Here is a 21,502-nt window from a genome sequence, read left to right as displayed (position 1 = left end):
CATCTCGATTCCTCCAAGGGGGAGAGAATGTAAAATTCCACATGGGAAAAAAATAAATCAGACTTTTGAAATTTTTTTATTCCCCCCCCCTTATCCCTCTAGCCGATTGACGAGCTGGAGGGGGAGGGGAATAGAAGGAGCTACTAAGCTCCTTGGTGGAGCCTTGGAGGGAGGAAGGGACATGCGTGTCGACACGCAAGAAGCAAAGATCCCCCTCCCTCCACTATTTCAACAACGGGAGGCTGGGGGCCATGGGAGGAAAAGCCTATCATAAGAGGGTGAGACTGAGGCTCTGTGTAGGGCATCATGAGGAAGAGAGAGACTCAAGTCGCCGTCACGCTGGTGTTGCCGTGAAGCAACTGCGCCACCGCCTGAAGACATATGCCGTCGTGAAGGAGGAGTCTGGTCGCCGCCCTGTGCCATTGCTGAAGAAGGAGTCCTAAGCGCCGCGTCAGTCCATCTTCGTCCGTTTGCACGCCGCCAAGGGCCCTCGCCGTCGGCATGCTACACAAGGGGAACCACTCCCTCCACGTGGCTCTAGAAGAATCTCCAGAAGCTTTGGAAGCTTCTTGGGGAAGCTTCCAAAGGCCTTGATAAGCCCCCCTTCATGTGGGCCTATTCAAAGTCCTTTTTTCCCCTCCTGAATTGCCATAAAAGGCACCCTCCTGTGGCCTTAAGAGTACCTCCGCCCCCCCCCCCCCCCCCCCGGGTTTTTAAACCCCGTAAGGCTTTGTTTTCCCCCCCCCCCCCTCCCGGTATAATCCCCCCCCTAAGCCTTGTTTTTCCCTCCGGATTTTAATCCCTCCAAAGCCCTTATTACTTCCCCCGGGTTTTAATTTCCCCCCTAAGCCCTTGTTTTTTTTTTCCCCTCCTCATAGCTCTTTAGATTTTTCAGGTCACAACCATAGGCCTACGTTGTCCTTAGGCTACCTTGCAGACTTCCATTCTCTTGCATTAATCCCTTCACACTCTTTCAAATCTTTTTGTGCAAGTGCTCTCGTAGTTGAGCTTTGTGTTCTTAATCTTATCAAACAAGCCGGTGTCCACACACTCCCATGTCCTTTTTAAAAAAATCCAATTCATCATCATGGCTTCGTATGGTATCTCGTAAGGAAGAAATAGCCGTGAGATAAAAGTTAGGGAGGGAAGTAGAGGGAGTGAAAAGAGGGAGTGAAGGAGGAAGAGTGGGAAAAAGGTAAAAGATAAGGAAGGAGAAGATGGTGGAATTCCAAGAAGAAAAGGGAAAAGGCTATCTCGCATTCGAACTACGATGCCACCAAAGAAAATCCAAGGTGTAGCTGTGGGAGGGTCATCTCCCGGTATCCATGTGGATATCTCACCTCAAAGCCAGGTTTTTCTTCTTGGTGTTAATTCGGTTTTAAGTCAATCATTCAAAGGAAAATTGTTAAGAAAATATATATTTCTTCCAGTTATTTTTAACGAAGAATTTAGCTTATGCATGACAATGTATACAAATTAGCTTTCTTCAAATTGCATCAAGCATTATAAAATTATAGGCAAGATTAACCATTTACTATAGTAATATATTCCTAAAGTGTAGAAATTATATCTTGCACCATTAGTCTTATTCCTTTCACAACGAATCATGGTAAAATGGCTAAATTCATGAAAGGTTTCTTTCGATGCTCAAATTATTAGGGAGTTATCTTTGCTAGTTGCACATCTTAGCAAGGCAAGTGTTTTTATTTGGCATGAGTTCATCTTTAAAGAAAACGGAAGTTAAATGTTAGGAATTAACAAGTATAAAAATTAGATATACGAACTCAATTGGAAAGAAAATGTAATATGGAATTGCTGGATGACACTCTATTAACACTTTTCCCCTGCTATTTGAGGACTTGGGACTAATAAAGTGTGTATACACCAATTTCTCAGCTAGGCCTTTATCCCAAGGAGTATTGTCATCTTTGTATCATCTTGGCATTATGTTATATGCCAAATTAAACTGTATTGATTGGGAAAGTTATTTTTCACAAGCACTACAACACAATGCCGCCATACACGCGTCCATTACACGCGAAAAGTTACGGGCGCGTGTATGGTCGTTTATACTTACAGCAATATCGGGTGCGTGTATACATGCATGTAACAGCGCGTGTATATGCGCCAAGTTACGAGCGCGTGTATGGTCGTGTATAGTTACAGCAGTATCAGGCGCGTGTATAATTGCATGTGAGGGCGCGTGTATTTGTGCGTTAAATCTGTCATAATACACGCTCTGTTACACGCGACACAGAGCCTAACTACAGAAATCCATTTCTTTTCAAAACAGAAAACCATTAAGTTTTAAAAATGTCATTGTGCATTGCAGTGTTTACAAACCATTACAAAATCCCACTACATGCACTTACAACAACGTAATATATTGAAAAATATATCTTCATATGGTTATTGAAAGACAAAGTATACAATAGAAATGTCATGAATTTGGAACAATACAGTGATGGATTGGTTAGGGTTTGATCTCATCTTCAATAAGATCCATCCTTGCCAAACGATCAACATCAATATCCATTTGATCAATTTGTAAGGCTACGATTAAATTTATTCTACTATCGCTATTTTGCCCATTGATAATGGTACCGATGCCTTGATCATTCTCATCATCATCACCATCATCCTCAATGGAAGGGTCATCCTCATGATCATGAGAAATGGCACGCTCATCCTCATTATCATGATCATCTACATTGGCATGTTCGACATCATCTTCTTTGCGGCTTGCCACATCCTCCATATGCTCCATATCAGTGAATGTATTATACATTACTTTGGAACGTGGTGCAATAGGGATGACATACCACCATTTACTGTCATGCACCATTGGCAGATAGATAACCTGCTCAAATACACATAATTCATTAATTAATTAGCATATCAAAAGTCAAGGGGTGCGCGAGCTTAGATATATATGTACATGAAACACATTTGTAAAAAAATGCATACCTGCTCACATTGTTGTGGCAATACGAGCCTATCTTTCTTTGTTTGCCAAAACTTTGTAGAGTCAATAGTTACATAGCCACTTGCATGGCGTTTTATCGTTGCGTTAGGCCCTTTTTCCACCACGTTCATTTGCCATTTGACATCCAAAACATACACAAAGAAGCGGCGAAAGTCAAGTCTGTATATGTCTTGGATTGTGCCACAATAATCATCCATTTTTCCATTGGCTCCCTCAAAGCTACTAATGACACCGCAATCTTGTGTATTCCTCTTTTCATCTATTCTTTGTGTTCGAAAATGCTTGCCTTCACACCATATAGCATTGAACATAGTGCACTGGACCAAAATATAAGCAATATCTATGTAAGCAATTAATGTGAATAAATATGAAAAGCCAATCACTTACAAAGAATGCAAATTTACATTTGTTCTATGTACCTTTAACATGCATCCTCGTGCATACTCCCATTCTTCCGCCGTGATATGCAGCCCCTCATCTCTCTCTGCTCTCTCCATTTCCTCATGCAACCAATCAACATGAATATCATTCGGAAGTGTTGCTAGATGCTTAGGGTACGCCTTACGAGAGCCATGTTGCCTCCGAAAGAGAGCTCTGTCTGCATGCCTTTTTGTCTTTGCATCCTCGTATCTTGTAACCCATCTGCTCATCACATCACTATTAAGGATGCAAGTGAAATTAAGATCATCAATCAATGTTCTCTCAATTACTTTGCTCTGTCCTTTTCCTTGAGGCACAATAGACGTCATCCTCAAGTCCTCTTCATTGCTCCATAGTCGCGGCAAAGAGCTATCCACCTAATCAAGAAATTCTGATATATATACAAGAGACTCTTGTATCAACCAACCCTCAGCCATGCTTCCTTCGGGCCTTGCACTTTGCCTCACAAAGTCTTTTAAGGTCTTCATGAAGCGCTCTAGGAAGAACATCCAACGGGCATGCACAGTGCCACATAAAGCAATTTCATCCACTAAATGCACAATGAGATGTAGTTGACTTGTGAGAATGGTTCGCGGAAAAGTCTCCTCTACCATACAAACCACCTCCACTGCCATAACACGCGCATCATCCAATGTGGCTGGATCAATTGCTTTGGAACTAACATATCTGAAAAATAAATGCACAGTACGTTATACCTCATGCACATTCATTTTGCAAGGTATAATGAAGGGTGATCTTACATGGGATTTACATACCTCACAAGCTCGCCCATCTTATAAATACATCTTTTCAAACTCCTGTCTACACAATGGTCGATGCTAGTAGGTAGTATGAACTGCGCACATAAGAGCACATGTATATTTGGGTTAGGGCATTACAAAATTCAATTTCAACCTACAATAATTGGAAAACACTTACTTGGAGCATCTTGTGCCAATCGTGGGACTTCAACCCATGTAGTTGCTCAACCCCTCTTTTCTTAGTGGTTGTAAACGCTCCCTTCAACGATCTCATGCATCCAGTGGGAGTACGCAAAGTGGTGATGGCTTGCTTTACCTGCTTCTCCTCCTTCTTTGATATAATCCAGGGAGCAGGCGGAAGATGAACGTGCCCACCCTCCTCTCGTGGCCAAGCTTGACGCATACGTCCTGCGACCTGCAAGTCCTCCCGTACGCTAACATTGTCTCTTTTACCAATAACATGTTCCCAAATACTAGATCCCACATTCTTGAAGATGTGCATGGGATCAAGAAGATGGTTGATCTTGAGATGGGTCCAATATGGTAGCCGGAAAAAAATGGAGTACCTACACAAGGGATTGCAGACTGTCATCTTTATTCCAACTTTAGAGACTACACAAAACAAGATTGAAAACAATGGAGATGTACCTGTTCATGCCATCTGGAGGAAGAACATTTGAAGACTCCCAAATACGCTTCCAATCTTTTGCACGAAGTGTCTGTGGATGAATGTTCCTCTTACTAGGAGCATATTTAGGGTGATCTGATGGGAGAAATCGATGATGATTATCGAATATGGTCTTACACAAACCATCAGCATACTCATGTACCAATGAAGGGCCACATATAGGACATGCATGTTTACCCGATGTCCTCAAACCTGTTAAAATAAAAAAAAAGTTAGAATAATAAAGTCAATAGTTATAATTGATATAGCTAGTAGTATTAGAGTCGGGAGGTAGTTAGAATTCTTACCAGAACAATCGCTGTATCCTGGAAAGTCATGCATTGTCCACATCAACACTGCTTTTAAGTCGAAGTGTTGAGAGGAGGGAGGCCTACTAATGTCCACTACCGCAACACCTCTCCATAGTTCCTCCAACTCATCAATCAACGGTTCAAGATAAACATCCATATGCTTGACTTTATGTTTCCCTGGAATCAGAAGGGATAACATAAGATGTCCCTTCTTGATCGCCATTGATGGTGGAAGGTTGTAATTCACCAACACAACCGGCCACACGTTGTATGCGGTGCTCTTGAAACCAAACGGATTCACTCCATCCATACCTAGGCCAAGTCTCAAGTTTCTGGGCTCTGTTTTAAAGCTGGGCCACTCATCTTCAATATGCTTCCAAGCAGGAGTGTCTGCAGGAATTCTCCACATGCCATCATCCGATCGATGCGAGGAATGCCATGACATGAGCTCTGCTATGGATTTGCACTTGAACATGTGTTTGATGCGAGGAATTATAGGAAAGTGTCGCAAGACTTTACGAGGTACATCAAAACTCTTCACATCTGTTCTATACCTTGCTTCACCACAAGTGGGACACTGTCGAGCCTCCTTATGCGTCCCACGAAAGAGAATGCAATCATTGACGCATGCATGTATGCGATCATAATCCAATCCTCCAAGAGATGTCACATAGCGCCTCGCTTTGTCTCTTGAGGTGGGTAGTCTATTCCCCTTTGGAAGCATGTTTGATAATAGCCTGCATCCAATATCATCAATTAGCCCATAACCCTAAACCCTATACTGTAAACCAAAAACCACTAACTCAAATTTGCAAGTTACAATGCTTACTTCAATAATGCGTCAAGACTTGCATTGCTCCATCCATAAACTGTTTGTATATTGAGCAGTTCAAGTGAAGCACGTAAAATAGAGAATGTGCACCCTTCAAAAACCGGTGTCGATGAAGCGTTGTAGAGATGCTCTTGTTCCATATCATTGTCGTCCACACCTTTGCGATCATCCCTAAAAAGATTCCGCACCATGTCATCAAACACTTCCTCTCCCACAACTTCGTGGGGTGCAGGGCTATTGTCATCCCTTTCCCACTCATCTCCGACAACAGATCCCGAAGCTCCAGCATCATCTCGTCGACGCTTTGCATGCTCTCGCCGTGCGTATGGCACCATGTTAGGGTGTGGTACTGCATCCTGCTTCAATCACAGTATATATATTACAACGCGCTCCATTAATTTGCACACCATGAGTTATTTTAATACTTTCAATTCACATCTTCTCACCTCTAAACCTGTTTGAATCCATTCTCCATACATCGAGATGTGATTCAATGTAATTCGACGCGCTCGTACAATGCACCCTTGACATCGATTACACGTACACTTGATTCTTTGTGCCAGCCACACGTCGCGATCACGATGACGCATTGTCTCATCCTCACCAGAACTGCTTGAAGAGGATGATGACATGCTATGTCCAAAATAACCAATACAGAAGTAGGATCAGTTTTTAGTGAAATCATACACATCCTATGCACAAAACAATGGATACACAAGAACAATCAGTTTTTAAAAAAAGTATAAACAGTCTCTGTGTCGCGTGTACAGGCGCGTCTACAATGTATTCTGCTGCGCTTTTACACGCGCTTTTACACGCGTGCTTTTTGCGTTTACCTACCGCGTGCGTCGCTTTCTTTCTTTCAAAAGCCCTCTTTCAAAACACTTCTTCTTCTTCTTTCTACCGCGCGCGTCGCTTTCTTTCTTTCAAAAGCCCTCTTTCAAAACACTTCTTCTTCTTCTTTCTTTGTCGCTACAGTACCTCTGCCTCCAGCTCTTCCAAACCCCCGAACCTGCCTCTTCCAACCAGCCTTCTCCCTCTTGGACTACCCAAAAGAAGCAAAGGGTGCAGACAACACAGAAAGGGAGAGAGAAGCAAGAATCAACGAACTCACTTTTCAAAGACTTTTCAAAGAGGTTGGTTGTCGTTTGTTTGTTTTGGCAAATCTGTCGCTTTCTTTCTTTCCACCCGTGCTATGTGTACTTGAAAGCGACAGAGGATAGAATTCACACACATTGTATATGTGCTTAACTATTTATTTCTTGACAAACGACATCCGTCAAGATAGAGGAAAGAGAGAAGAAGGAACCCTTGTGTATGTGTTTAGTCATTTCTCCCTTGATGGACAATGTCCGTCAAGATAGAGGAAAGAGTTTTTGTTTTTCATGAATTTCGTCACTAATTCGAAATGAACTTCTTCTTTTGGCTTATGATCTTCTACTAATTCGATGTTTGGTATTGTAAGAGATATGTTTATTTTCTAGAATGGTAGATATATGTTGTAGGTTATATATTGTAGGAGATATATTGAGGAGATATATTGTAGGAGATATGTTTATTTTTTATATGCATGTTTTGCTTGGTTCATTGAGGCGGAATTTCGACGCTTTGCTGATTCTTCATGGATCCAGGCTCTTCCTCCGATCCGTGGGCATATGCCACTTGGATGATGGAGATGATAAACCATTTTGGGCGCCATCCTAATCCAGTGGAGCTGACAGAGTATATGTATGCCCATCCTCCTCCTAGACTCCCAGGTCACACCGCGCCCCCAAGTACACAAGCCTCTCCATTGCCGTCTACGCCTGCGAGTCCGGCGAGACGTACCCCTGCGCATACACGCTCACCGAGGAGACACACCCCTGCACGGACACACTCACGCACACCCTCCTCTGTACCGTCACGTGAGGGCTCACGGCCACCATCACGTGCTCCCTCACAGCCACAGTCACGTACACAGTCACGTGCAGCCACCCCTAGTCATGGCTACTCCCGCAGTACAGATGAGAGTCGACGCCGCAGTAGGGAGAGCGGGAGTGGAGGATTATGCGGCGGGTGCTTTGGTGGGGGGGGTAGTAGGGCACGCGGTGAGAGAGGGCATGGAGGGAGGCATGTACGAGGAGACAGTGAGGAGTCGGAGGAGGCGAGAGAGGTGGAGGGAGAGATTTTCTACGATGTTACGGATAGGGGCGGGGTAGTCATGGATGCGAGAGGGAAAGAGGTGATGGAGTATATGCGGGGGGTAGTTTCAAACATGTATAGAAACTGTTTTGTAAAATTTAAAGATCAGGATAGCCGGTTAGTTAGGGAGGTCCTAGATAGTGTACATAGTCGGTACCCCAATCCCCCACGAGCGACATTCTCGGATGTATGGGGAAGGACACGAATAAGGGAGATCTTAAGTAATAAAAGATCTCACCTTAAGAAACTCGCGTACGATGATGGGGTGAATGTAGCTGCGGGTGGCTATCCTTGTGAGAAACCTGCCACTGCCCACAAACGCGAGTGGAAGGAGGCAAAGAAGCGCGCAGAGGGAGGCGTGAAGAGCAGGCAGCATGTGGAGGCACGACGGATCCAGATGGAGACCATTGGATCGTCGCATTTCGGATCTGGCGGCGTCGAGTCGTGGGAGGCAGAGTTCGTAAGTAACTTGCCTCTTTATTTGATTGTTTGCCAAATTCATTGATTCTATGATTGTTTTGATCTTACAAACTATCTTGATTATGTTACAACGACGGGTTATGGGGAGGAGGCCCACAGCCCACGAGACTGGGTATGCTCGCCGCAATAGCAGACGTGACACGTGGGCCATCTTCAAAAACGAGGGACGTATTACGGATGCGCAGTTTGACGCGGCCATGAGACCATACGGTCGACAGGTACTTGAAAACTCTAAATGAATGATTTCGGTTTATTTAATTGCATATATATGTATACTTACATACGGTATATTTCTTGAACAGGCACAAGCTGCTGATGCTCCTGCCCCTGATGATCCAGCCGCCACTGCTGATGTTCGTGCCACTGCTCCTGGTGGAGGCGAGCACCACTCATCGGAATATACCGATGCGAGCTCCTCTGATCATGGAGAGAGCACAGGGTCCTCATCATCCTCTGATTAGCTTTCAGAATACTGTAGGATGTGGTTGTACAAAAAAATTTTGTAACTGAAGCCATGGGCTTTTTTGCACCTAGCTCCCTATTTGACTTTGTATATATTTGTTCCTAATTAAAGCCATGGGCTATTTTGACATATGGACTCCCTTGTACACAAATGTATCATGTATTGACAATGTATTGAATCGTGAGTCTTGAGTTGTGTATTAAGTTTTAGATAGTAATATTGAATCGTGTATTCATAGAGAGTGAGTCTTGATTCGTGTCTTGAAATCTAAATCGCTCTTTTTTTATGGTGCAATGCACCAAAAAAAAAATCCAGAGAGTGCCTTTGGGTGGCTGGATGCTGGAACAGCATCCAGGCACCCAAAAGCACTCTCTGGATTTTTTTTCCCTCTGTAATCGCGTGTATAAGCGCGTGTCATCTGTCAAAATCGTGTATATTTGCGCGGATAGTCTGTTAGATTCGCATGTAAATTTGCAGCAAAACTGCGCAGAACGCGTGTATGGGGTCGTGTATTCGTGCGACTGGCTGTCACTGTACACGCGCTTTTACACGCATGTCTCTGGCCGCGATGATACACGCGCTATTACACGGGCCCGACACTTTTTTTCCCAAGTCATTTTGTGCGGCTAGGAGCGCGGGTATGAGCCCGATCCCTTGTAGTGAAGGGTAGTGAAACCGTGACAAGAAGAGTAAGATTACTTTCTAAAAGCTAACCGAACCAATCTTTCCAAAAAGCTAACTGAACCAATCTAAACATAGAAACATTCATACCCTAACACTTGACTACTTTCCTTACCGTAAGGACAATAATTTCATAAAGATAAGAAACTAGGGTTTGTCCCTAAATAAAGAAACCCTAGGCCTGACATACTTCAGCCTAAATAATCTAAACAGATTATTCCATCGCAGGACTTGTGTAACATGTATGAAATCATTTTGTGATTGATTCACAAGGAAAAAGGAAAGAACACTTCCTTAGCAGTTTGCCATATAACTGGGTTGATTAATGGAAATGTTTGTGCTTGCTAGAGATTTTAGGGCTCTGTTTGAATTATGAATTACAAATTAAATAAGTACCTATACTTCAGGTTAAAGGCCTAAAGGGAGAGGCAGCTTCAGTTACCCCCGAGTGCCTGCCTGACCCTAACCAAGGGGGTTGTTGACCGCGCCGGGAACGTGGACCGAACCCGCCGCAAGAGGTCTCCCCGTTGAGTTCTACTTGGAGCAGGAGGACGCTTGGGTGCTAGGGGGGGCTCTGGCCGTAAATCCCTCGCCTTCCGGGTCCTGCACAAGAGGCTAACGTGACTCAGGATTGGATCTCGAGGCCCGCATACTAGTTGACAGGCGAAAGCTTGGAATAGTGATCCCTAGAGATTACTTGTTGGCCTTCGGGTAGATTATGGAAAAGTCTACGAGCGGAACTCCTTGTATTTCAAAGATAAAATGATGAAATGTTAAAAGAACTTGCTGATGTTGTTTTTCTATGTCTCGTGATAAGATTACGTGAAGGAACCAGTGCTTAAACAAGGTTAATTAAAGAAGCTAATTGTTATATGTAAAATTAATGTGTTAGATAATTACATAACTAAAACAAATTGAGGAAAGTGCGAAGGATGGGCCATGGGTCTGTCCTACGGTTGGGTGGTCCCGGTTAGTCGGAAACTTTTCTCAAAAATCTCGAAAGACAGCGGAATGATCATCATCATCAAAAAGAATAACGAGAGCAACGACCTAGAATTACGTCTTACCCGATTTACGTTGTTTTAGGGGAACGGAATGGGACTATGCCTTATGGTAGAGAGGTGGAGCTTTGCATCCCTCTCGTTTCCTATTCTCCTTGAACCAAGTGCAGCGTGAATCCGCTTCGGACCTGGCGTTTCTGCGTAAAGTAGTTCGCTCGGGTCTGACGCTAGTTGTTGTTAGCTAATGACCCCTTTAGAAAAACCCTAATTCCGGTCGATCCTAAGTGGGAACGGCCAGGATACTTCCGCTACGTAGCAGACGCGGGAAGAACTAGATCGCAAAACCCGTAACACTCAATGGGAGTGCCGGGTAGAGCTTTCTAGATATCCTTTCCGATGGATTGCTAAGACGTGTCCTGGATGATACTAGGGGACACGTTACAGTTGGTATCAGAGCCGACCAACAACGCAATTGTTTTTATGAGATCTCAATAAAATGAAATAAAGAAATTATTACTGTCCAAACATTTCCTCATCTTCAATGCTGTCTTGCAAAACTATGAAGTGTGGAACAAGTTTTTGGTGTTTTGGGTCATGTTTATGACTACAATGCATTCTCCGCTTTATAGACAAAGAATTGGGATGATGAACATCCTGGAGCAGATTTATAATCCATCACCTTTATACATAGAACGAAGATGGACGGGGTCTTCAGGAATCTACTACATAGCTGCCCACCGGTTTGCTTATCTACAGACCAACCTAAAGAGGATCAAGTGGTTGGAAGACTAGTCATTTGATTGGAATTTATGGCCATTAAAATTGGAGTTTTCCTCAAAATCCATTTAAATTGGAGAGGGTTTGTCTGAGCTTGCCAGAAATTTTGAGTTAAGAATATCTTTAAAGCTAAAAATAGAGAGATTTATAATGTGCATATAATAATGTTTGAATGTGCATAGTGTGCATAGCATGCATAGACACAAGCTACTAGATATTCTAGTAGTACTTGTAGTCCACCCATCTGTAGACACACCACTAACATAAGGCACTTTTAGTCTATCCATGCATCATGCTAGGCACACAAGGGCCTAAGTTCATCTCTTTGTAACTCTCTCTCCCTTGCATTTAAAGGCATATCTCTCTTTCTCTCTCTACCTCTCACCTTCTCAAAGTGTACCTCTCTTGGTGGGACTCTCTCTCTAAACTGATGCACTTCAAATGAGCCTCATTCTCCTTGCCTCACCCTCTCTTTCTCACACATAGACACACACACACACACTCTCTCTCTCTTTGGATCAAGATCGAGATATCTACATAATGACCACCATTAGAGAGAGAGGACAGAGAGAGAGAGGTGGAATTAATGACCATAAGAGAAGTTTAAGTAAATGAGAGAGTTAGTGTCCATACATAAATAAATGAGAAACACTAAAAGAGAAAGAGTTTGTGATCATTAGCATGAATATTTAGTGTGTATCACATCATTATGAAAAAAGTAAAATTTATTTAAAAGATAATAAATATGATAAAAAATTAAAACGATTGTTTAAAATTTTGCATATGAAATAGGAGATCTATTTTTATACTAACATATTTTTGCAATAATTCAAAGACCAACTCTTCTCTTGTTCCCTTTAATTAGGGTGTTATTCAACTATATTGATATTCTAACAGTGTCTTTGGCTTCTTTATGAGCTATTCATGTAGATGGGACTATTTATCATTTCAACAACAATGCTAAAAAGTGTGCAAAGTAGGTATGGTAATTTAGGTACATTATCCGGTATGACTTGTGTTTCTGTGAGGTAGCATTGGAAGAGATTTAGAGTTGAGAGCAGATTTTAAAGCTAGGATTTAAGTGCAAAAAGGACCCTAAGAGGCGTAAAAGGGGAGTTTTTGGTGCAAAATAAAAAAAATGCAAATTAGGGAGCAAGAGTTCTCCTCGATGCATTTCAACGTCGAGAATCATACACAAGCATCTGATCATCTATCAGAGTCTGTTTGACCCCCATTTAATGGCCATTAGGTTTGGCATTATAAAGAAACCATTGTATTTGGAAGTGGAAAAACATGTGATGGAGGCCAAGGTGATAGATTTTGATGCCAAATAGTTGCCTGTCCAATCAGATTGTAATCTCAAGATTGTTTGGCCCCTCAACCATGCCCCATAACCACTTTTCTCAAGTGTGAAAAGGCCAAAATGAGCTAGATAAATTGTATCTTAATGTTAATCTTGATTAACAAAGACCAAACTAATCTAGAAATGAAATGACATGGGGGGAGGGGGATGCATTTTTTCAGGGCGTCCTCCATCTCCCCAAAAATGGCACTTTTTAGCCAACAACAACAATTCTCTCTTTGCTCCTAGCCTTGAATGCTTCAAATTTTCACCATCAATCACTTTGATCTACATCAAAGATGATGTAGTATTAAGTAAGATAAAATACCAATCTTTCTGTCTCCTCCTTACTTCTTGTGCATGGACTAATTTGACGAATAGGTCATGGATGATGGTTTGCAAGAGTAAAGGGACATAGATTGGGTGATTTAGATGTATCACTAATAACTAGAAAATTGTGTCTTCCACTCCATTTTCTCAAATTACGCGACATACATTTTCCAATTTTGAAGTAGGTGATCATTATTTAATTTTAATGATGAATCAATAGTGCATATGATGAGAAAATGGTTGCAAATGATTGAAACACGTTTGTTGATGTTTCCAATGTCAAAAATCCATTCATTTTTCTTTCTATATATTAAAAACAATAAAACAACAAAACCCCAAACACGAGATTTACTAGAAAATGGGATCGATTTTGGATTTTGGAGGTTCTAATGATGTTCGTATGGCATGAAATTGAATATATTGATGGATTACACTTCTTTAAAATCATACATATCAACAAACTCAAAAAAAGAAATAATTAATGTTGAAATAAAGGACAAAATTCATGAAAAATAGTCCAAAAGAAGGTGAAAATTTGGGAAATTTTAGTTTTGGCATGTAGAAAATTATAGAAATTTGTTAAAAATGATAAGGATTTTCCTCATTTTTCCTTTATTTATGTGTTAACTATGTGTTTTTATGCTTGTTTGTATGAAAATTATCAAAAAATCTCCTTGCATTTGCGTAACCAATTTAAATCCAAATGGTAGGGAATGTGGGCTTAAAATGGGAGTATGTTTGATGAAGTTGTTGATTTCTTTGCATATCTCAAAATATAGGATGTGGTTTGTATAAGTTTTAAGAGGTTCAATTACACACATTAGCTTAGTGATGTTCCTTAATAATGCCTACATTATGTGATTAGAAGGAAATCATTAAAAGATTGTTTGTACACTTTACATTCATTGCTTTTTAGTTCATTTATTTAAGCATGAAATGCCACATAATTTGCATGTGTAATTTAAACATGGTATTAGGAGATAAATTCCTACATACATTGCAATTGTATGTTTAGATGATGACCAACATTTGTGAAAGATACGGGATCTAGGACATGGCAGTGAGTTATGGTGGATGGAAGGAGAAGTGTGGACTCATGATGGAGAAGACAAAGACACTGTTTGTTACACAAGTGAATTAGGTTCCAAGATTGAGACTTGGACTCATAAACACAATCTTGTGTATGTGGACAATGACATTGACACTTCACTGAAAAGAAAAGAGTACTATCATTGCATTACGAAAAGGAAGCAAGTACAATGCTTTATAGGAAAGTAGGAAACTGCAGTAGGCATCACTGTGCATATGGGATAGGTTAGCCTGCATGTCCTTGGCCCTAAAGCTCCATACAAAGAGGTTGTTTAGTGAGTGTGATTGTTGAATCTCAACACCCCTCCTCAATCACAACTAGAAAGGCACAGAGTGTGTAGAGGCTGTAATGAGAACCACCTGCAAAGTGTGGGCACACCACAAACATGATAGACACCAAAGGCTGTCGCAAAAAAGGCTAAGTGTGGGCACCAAAACATGATGGACATCCAGAGGCTGTAATAGGGGCCTCACAAAGTGTACAGGGACTATAATGCCAAGTTACATGAGGACTTTACAAAGCTTATGGCAGGAAGCATTAGGGCAAGGAAGTACAAGGCTTTTAAAATAGTCTATCAGAGTAATGAGAGTAGAAGGACTGATGAGTCTTGTCCTTCTGATATCCTGGTGGTCTTCATCTTCATCTTCTTCTTCATCTTTTGTTCCATGGTCTTCTTCTTCTTTTACAGTTGCAAGATAGGCCTTTTGGGACCTCTTCCTAGCATGACAGAACTTCTCAGTATGTCCAGTCCTTTTGCAGAAGTCACAGAAGAGCTGTTCCTTTTTACCTTTGTATCTATTGTTTACATATAACATTTGTTCATCCTTTGAAGTGCTAGGCTCTTCTTTGCTTTTAAGTTTCTTTTCTTCCTCTAGTAGAGAGGCTTTAATATCAACAAGTTGAGGATCAGGCATGTTGGTTAGAGTGGTTGATACATAAGCAGGAGGCAAACTTTTTAACAAGACACCAATACAAACATCTTCATCCATTTTTAGCTTTATTCCTGCAAGTTGAGTAAGCAGGCTTTCCATGTAGTTCAGATGGGATGCCAGGGATGTAAGAGGCTTCATATCAAGTCGAAAAAATTCAATTAATATACCACACTTAGACGATTTTGATTGTGCACCAAATAGGGTATCCAATTTATCCCAAGTGTCATGGGACATGTCACAGGCATCCACATGATGGATGTAGCTGTCGTCCAATTCCAGTTTGATGATGGCTTGTGCCTTGTCATCATTCTTCTGCCAGGTAATTGCAAGGTCCGCATCTCGAGGTTTCTTCTCTTTGCCATTTGTGATGGCCCAAAGACCCTTCTTCATCAGGATGATCTTGATGCGGGTTTGCCAAGTGTGGAACCGGACTCCTTTGAATCGAGCATTTGGAGAGTCTTTTCCCATGTTGAGTTGTAAGATCAGCAGCAAATCAACACCAGAATTCTGAGATTTTATCATTAGAAGAGTAGATTGCAATGTGTCAAGAGACACAGGTAATGACAGTGTGAAAAACACACTATGTCAGTGTTGATGTTGAGCTTGATTCTTCTTGTTCGAGATCGTTCGGTTGTTCTTCAATCTTCTCAGGTCCTTCCCCTCCTTGATTTGGTGCTGGAACAGTAGATCAGAGTGGTAGTGGGTTGCTCCAGGTGGCAGGAGAGAGGAAATGATGAGATTTTTGAGCTTTGATGAAAATGGCTATGGCTGACAATTTAGGGTTTTAGACAGGGGCCTGGTTTTTTGCAAATTGCAGGAGCTGTAGTTGATCATTTTGAAAACTTTTTTTATGGAAATGAAGCTTACTTCAAGCTCTTCAAAAGCCCTATCCTCCTCATCAAGATCGCAGCTTATACGGCGCCCGCAGAGCAGACGAACAGATCAAGCACAAATTTCATCAACAGCCACAAATTTTGACAATGCCGTGTTGGTTGATCCTCAATGTAGTCAATTCTTGTGCTAGGAGGGAGCGCCCTAAGTAGAAGAAGATATGTCTAGAAGAGAGTTCATGAAGATATTCTCTAGAGAGAGAGATATGAAGGCTCCATGAAGGGTATGTCCTGTAGGTCATAGTTGAAGACTACGGCAGTGAGACTGGGAATTTTCACAATGCTGAGCTTCAGATAGCCAAATGTCATGGATTGATGTGATACAGGGAAGCTTTGTGAGTTGGGAAACACTTTTTCAGAAGGAAGCTCCAAGAGATTTGACATGTGGAGTGAGATATAAGTGACTCAATCTAATAGGGTGTTGCTAGCTATGGCTGCCATGGAAGCTCAAGTGAGGATAGAGTTGGGAGATGAAGTCATGGGATAAAACTGAGCTGACCAGAGATTAACATGAGCTGAGAGAGGGCAGAGGATAGCTAAGCCAAGCTGCGCCATGCCCGACTGGGCTCTGATACCATGTGAAAGATATGGGATCTAGGACATAGCAGTGAGTTATGGTGGATGGAAGGAGAAGTGTGGACTCATGATGGAGAAGACAAAGACACTGTTTGTTACACAAGTGAATTAGGTTCCAAGATTGAGACTTGGACTCATAAACAAAATCTTGTATATGTGGACAATGACATTGACACGTCACTGAAAAGAAAAGAGTACTATCATTGCATTAAGAAAAGGAAGCAAGTACAATGCTTTATAGGAAAGTAGGAAACTGCAGTAGGCATCACTGTGCATATGGGATAGGTTAGCCTGCATGTCCTTGGCCCTGAATCTCATGTTAGTTTGATATCCCGGGGAACATCGATTAAGTTAGGAATATATATAGTCTTCTAGATCATTGTGTTTATTATGAAAGGACTCTATTACGTTCATGTTCCATGTATAAGGTGACACATCTTGGGGCCCATCCTTGGGGTGTAGGAGAGCCAATGGAGCCACAACACTCTATTGTAGAGTGTTTTTTGTGTATCAAAATTGAGGTGCTAGCCACCTGTATGTTTGGGTACTCCCTATATGGAGTTGGGAAGGGAAATGTTGGACTAAAATCGATACAAACACATTATTTATTTAGAGTAGTATATGACCTCCAACACTTCTATCCACCACGAGGTCGTGAGGGAAATTTGGTGAGCATAGGAGGCCCATTGGCTAGAGACCTAGAGCTAGTGTGCCAGATCCATTTTGGATCTCGACAGGTGGTGCATTTGTTGGGAGCCACTAATAAGTGGTAGTTTTCAAAGGGATCGGTCAATGAGTTTATGTCAAAGAGCATTAAGATAGATCCATTAGTATTTACTGATAAACACTCTCAAGCTAAGATTTAACAACAATAAAGAGTTGAAAGGGCTAGAAAATGAGTTGAAATAATAAAGAGATATTCTCCTAAGCATACTAGTCCAATATCACAAAGAAAGAGAGGTCTTGCTAACCGAATAAATATCCCAGTTAGTTTGTCATGGGGAGGAGCAATCTCTAGCATTTTCCTTTCTTTGAAAAGTCATTCTGCTTCAAGTAGGAGTATAATCCCACCACTGCATACTCCTAGATCAAACCGGATCGTCATGATGGCACAACCCATTGCAATACCCAACAGGAACACCAGACCTGCCAACCCCAGGTTTTCTGCTATCCATGCTTAATGGGTTAACAGAGGAAGATGCACAACTTCACATAAGTAAGTTTGAGACCTTAATGTTCAATTATGAAAATTAGGATGGAGGACATATCATGATTATTTTTAATATGACTATAAAAGGAAGAGCTACAGTGTGGTACCATGGCTTGGAAGCTTAGACCATAACCACAACTGATCTATTCTTTGCAACCTTCCAAATAGAGCTTGCCCTTAAGAGAGGTGGATAGTATTGGTTGCATATTTTGAATGTGACACATCAAGAGTGTCATGAGAATGCTCAAGCATATGCCAAGAAACTAAATGAGGTATTTTACGAATTGCAAACATCTATTCCTATTTTACCTGCTGCCCTATTGTGGTACTTTTGATTAGACTTCAATATCTAAGTGTAGTTGAGTAGTGTTGCTCTTGTTGATATAGACACTACTATTACATAAGTTAAAAAGGTAGAGTCACACTTGCAAGTGGCCTACACATCTTGGTTAAACCTAGATTTCAGTCTAGGTCCTAAAAAAAATTTGGCATTAACGTACACATATGACTAGTCCAAATCGAAGAGGGAGCATAATGTAGCATGTGTCTATGATACCAGCTTCTCTTACTATTGCTATGTTGATGCCATTTATTGTCAGAAAGTCCTCTCTTACGGCATCCATTATAATGACTAGTAATAATAACACTTAGTTGAGTATCAATCACAGATAAACTCATCCATTAGAGCCACAAATCATGGACAAAAGGATGGGAATGATGGAAATGTACATGAAGAATCACAATGGCTAAGAGACCCTTTTGATGAGGTACATATGATAGAAGTGAATCAATCACATGATTCAAATGAATTCCAATAACTTTCTCATAGTATTGAATACATGAATAAGGGTACCATTCAATTGAACCAAACAATTGATGATTAGTTTGGAAACATTTAGAGAAGTTTAGACAACATAATCAATTGTTGGATACTAAGTTTAATCATATGATCTCTATTGTTAGCAACTTGGGTAAGAAATGGCAAAGAAACCAACCTTCTAATGATAATGGGGTATCAATTCCACATGACAATATAAAGTGAAGAGAAACCGATTAGTTTATACACTCAACCTATGAGCAAGGTGGTCCATCAAGAGTGAATGAAACATTTCAGCCTCCTTTTAAATCTTGGAAAAGGGGAAGACCAAACTTTGAATCTTCAAAGGATTACAGACAACTTGAAAAAGCTCAACATGTTGGAAAAGAAGAAGAGTGACTCATTCTTTAAGAAGTTTTATCTACAAGACTCACAAATGCCTAATGCAAGAAATATACAAGGTCAACACCTTTATGAAGATTCAAGAAGTGACAATAGAGTTCAGCATGATAATGATCTTGAGGAAATGATTTCACCTATTCAACCTCTCATAGTCAACATCCACGTGGAACTAACTGACTTATTCATTACTCCTTTGGCAACAAGAAGAATGGTCACCAATTCTTTAATAACAACCATGGATAACCAATATTGGATAATTTCTCTCCAAGGTAGGAATTAAGTGGTTTACCCAACAACGGTGGTAATCATTACCACTATGATAGGGAGTGGAAAGAGAAAATAAGCATACCACAGTTCAAAGGGAAAATCCCTCACCAGATACCTTGAAGAATGGATTAATAAATTGAAAATGTGTTTTACTCTCTATCCACACCATGATTAGGTAAATATTGGCTATGTAGCTTTACATTAGAGGGATACACACATACATGCTAGAGATACGTTATGAAAATTGGACAATTCTTTCATACATTGGGCCTTAATTGCATGTTTAGAAACTTTACTTGGAAGAAGAAACAAGTAACACTGATGGCATAGAGAGAAAACAAGTGGAAGTAATTAGATAAAAGAATATGAAGAGATAGAATAATTCAATATCTTGCATTTTCACACTTTCCCTAAAGAGCATGATCCATGTCTTTGTAAACTTTTGGAAGAGTTCAAAAACATATCTCAACCTCGTACATCATTACCACCTAAGAGGTAAGTGGACCATTCTATTGATTTGACACCTAATACTAAACGTATCAACAAAACTCCTTATAGGTTGTCAAAGTATGAAAGAGAGGAAGTGGAGAAACATGTTAAAAACCTTGCTAGAAATGGGATTTATTCAACCTAGTCAATTACCCTTTGCTTCTCCCATACTAGTTACTAAGAACAAAGATGGATTCTATAGGATGTGCATTGATTATAGGGACCTCAACTAGAGAACTATGAAGAAAAAGTACCCGATCCCCCATTGATGATTTGTTGGATGAACACAAGGATGCAAAGATATTTACCAAGATCAACTTGAGATTACAACTTGAGATTAAGCTACCACCAAATCACAATGATGGAGGGTGATGAGTACAAGATGGATTTTAGAACAGAAGGGGTCACTACCACTTTTTCATTATGCCATTTGGAATTTCCAATACAATTACTACTTTTCAAGCTCTTATGAACTAAGTTCTACATCCATAATTGTAAAGATCTGCCTTGGTACTCTTTGAAGATATTCTCATATACAACAAGAATAGAGAGGATCATTTGTAGCATGTCCATGCAGCCCTTCTTACATTGAGATAACACAAGCTTTTTGCAAACAAAAGAGAGTGTACTTTTATGGCTAGTGAGGTATCATATTTGAGTCATATTGTGGGTGAGAAAGGAATCAAGGTGGATCCAAAGAGGCCATACTACAAAATTCTACTTCATTGGGAGGATTTATAGGACTATTCTCTTTCTATCAAATATTCATCAAGAATTATGCCCATGTAGTAGCTCCTCTCACTGATAGATTGAAGAAATATTCTTTCTTTTGGGATGTTGCAGCCATGAAGAGCTTTGATGAGCTGAAAGGTCTCCTTATTTCAACACCTACTTTAGTGTGACCACACTTTTCTACAGAATTCATCGTCTATGTTAATGCTAGTGGTTGTGGTATTAGGGCTATTCTATGCTAAGAACATGGTGCTATTTCCTATGAGAGTAGAAATTTTGATGGAAATAAAGACAACTTCACATCTACGAGTAGGAAATGTTAACCATAGTGCATGCCATGAAGAAGTGCCATCACTACATTTATGGCAGCCATTTCAAAGTCAAAAGTGATTATCAAGGTGCTAAAGTTTCATAGCCTAACCTATCTCTTAAGAAAATAAGATGGTTAGCCACATTACAGGGATATGATTTTGAGATCTCATATATGATAGGCAAGGATAATATAGTGGAAAATGTATTATCTAGGATGTGGGCATATTCCATTTCTACTTTCTATAAAGATTGGATCCAATACATACAAGAAGAATATTTGTTAGATGAGCAAATAGCCAACATCATTAAGAAATTACATCAAAGCAATGAATCTTAATTTTTTGATTTCAAGTAGCAAATAGATTGGAACTACTGTTGCCTCTAACAACAAATCATCAAATGAATACTTTTTCTAACCATCATGCAAGGACAATGGACCTTTTTCAATATGTAAAATCAGATGACATGAATCATCACTTATCTATATAAAACATGGCCTTTGTAAATCCTACATATCTTCAAACCATTAATCATGGCTATCATATGGTTATAT

At 40.6% G+C, this 21,502-nt stretch overlaps 1 protein-coding gene across 1 annotated transcript; it reads right to left on the bottom strand.

The window, feature by feature from the left end:
* Positions 1-5,140: 5,140 nt before the first annotated feature.
* On the bottom strand, positions 5,141-6,117 carry LOC148013018 (uncharacterized; the record flags this gene model as incomplete). The annotated part of the gene is made up of 2 exons (XM_087667443.1): positions 5,975-6,117; positions 5,141-5,882 (listed from the first exon to the last, which is right to left on the bottom strand). Coding segments are annotated over exons 1-2 (885 nt in total), but the record flags the coding sequence as incomplete, so codon positions are not given.
* Positions 6,118-21,502: the final 15,385 nt, after the last annotated feature.

The sequence above is a fragment of the Lygodium microphyllum genome, chromosome 26, assembly GCF_053477565.2.
Source record: "Lygodium microphyllum isolate KBCC chromosome 26, Lygodium_microphyllum_v1.1.10, whole genome shotgun sequence".
Classification (NCBI taxonomy): domain Eukaryota; kingdom Viridiplantae; phylum Streptophyta; class Polypodiopsida; order Schizaeales; family Lygodiaceae; genus Lygodium; species Lygodium microphyllum.
The sequence above is the reverse complement of the archived record's forward strand: the minus strand, read 5'-3'. Positions and strand labels throughout refer to the sequence as shown.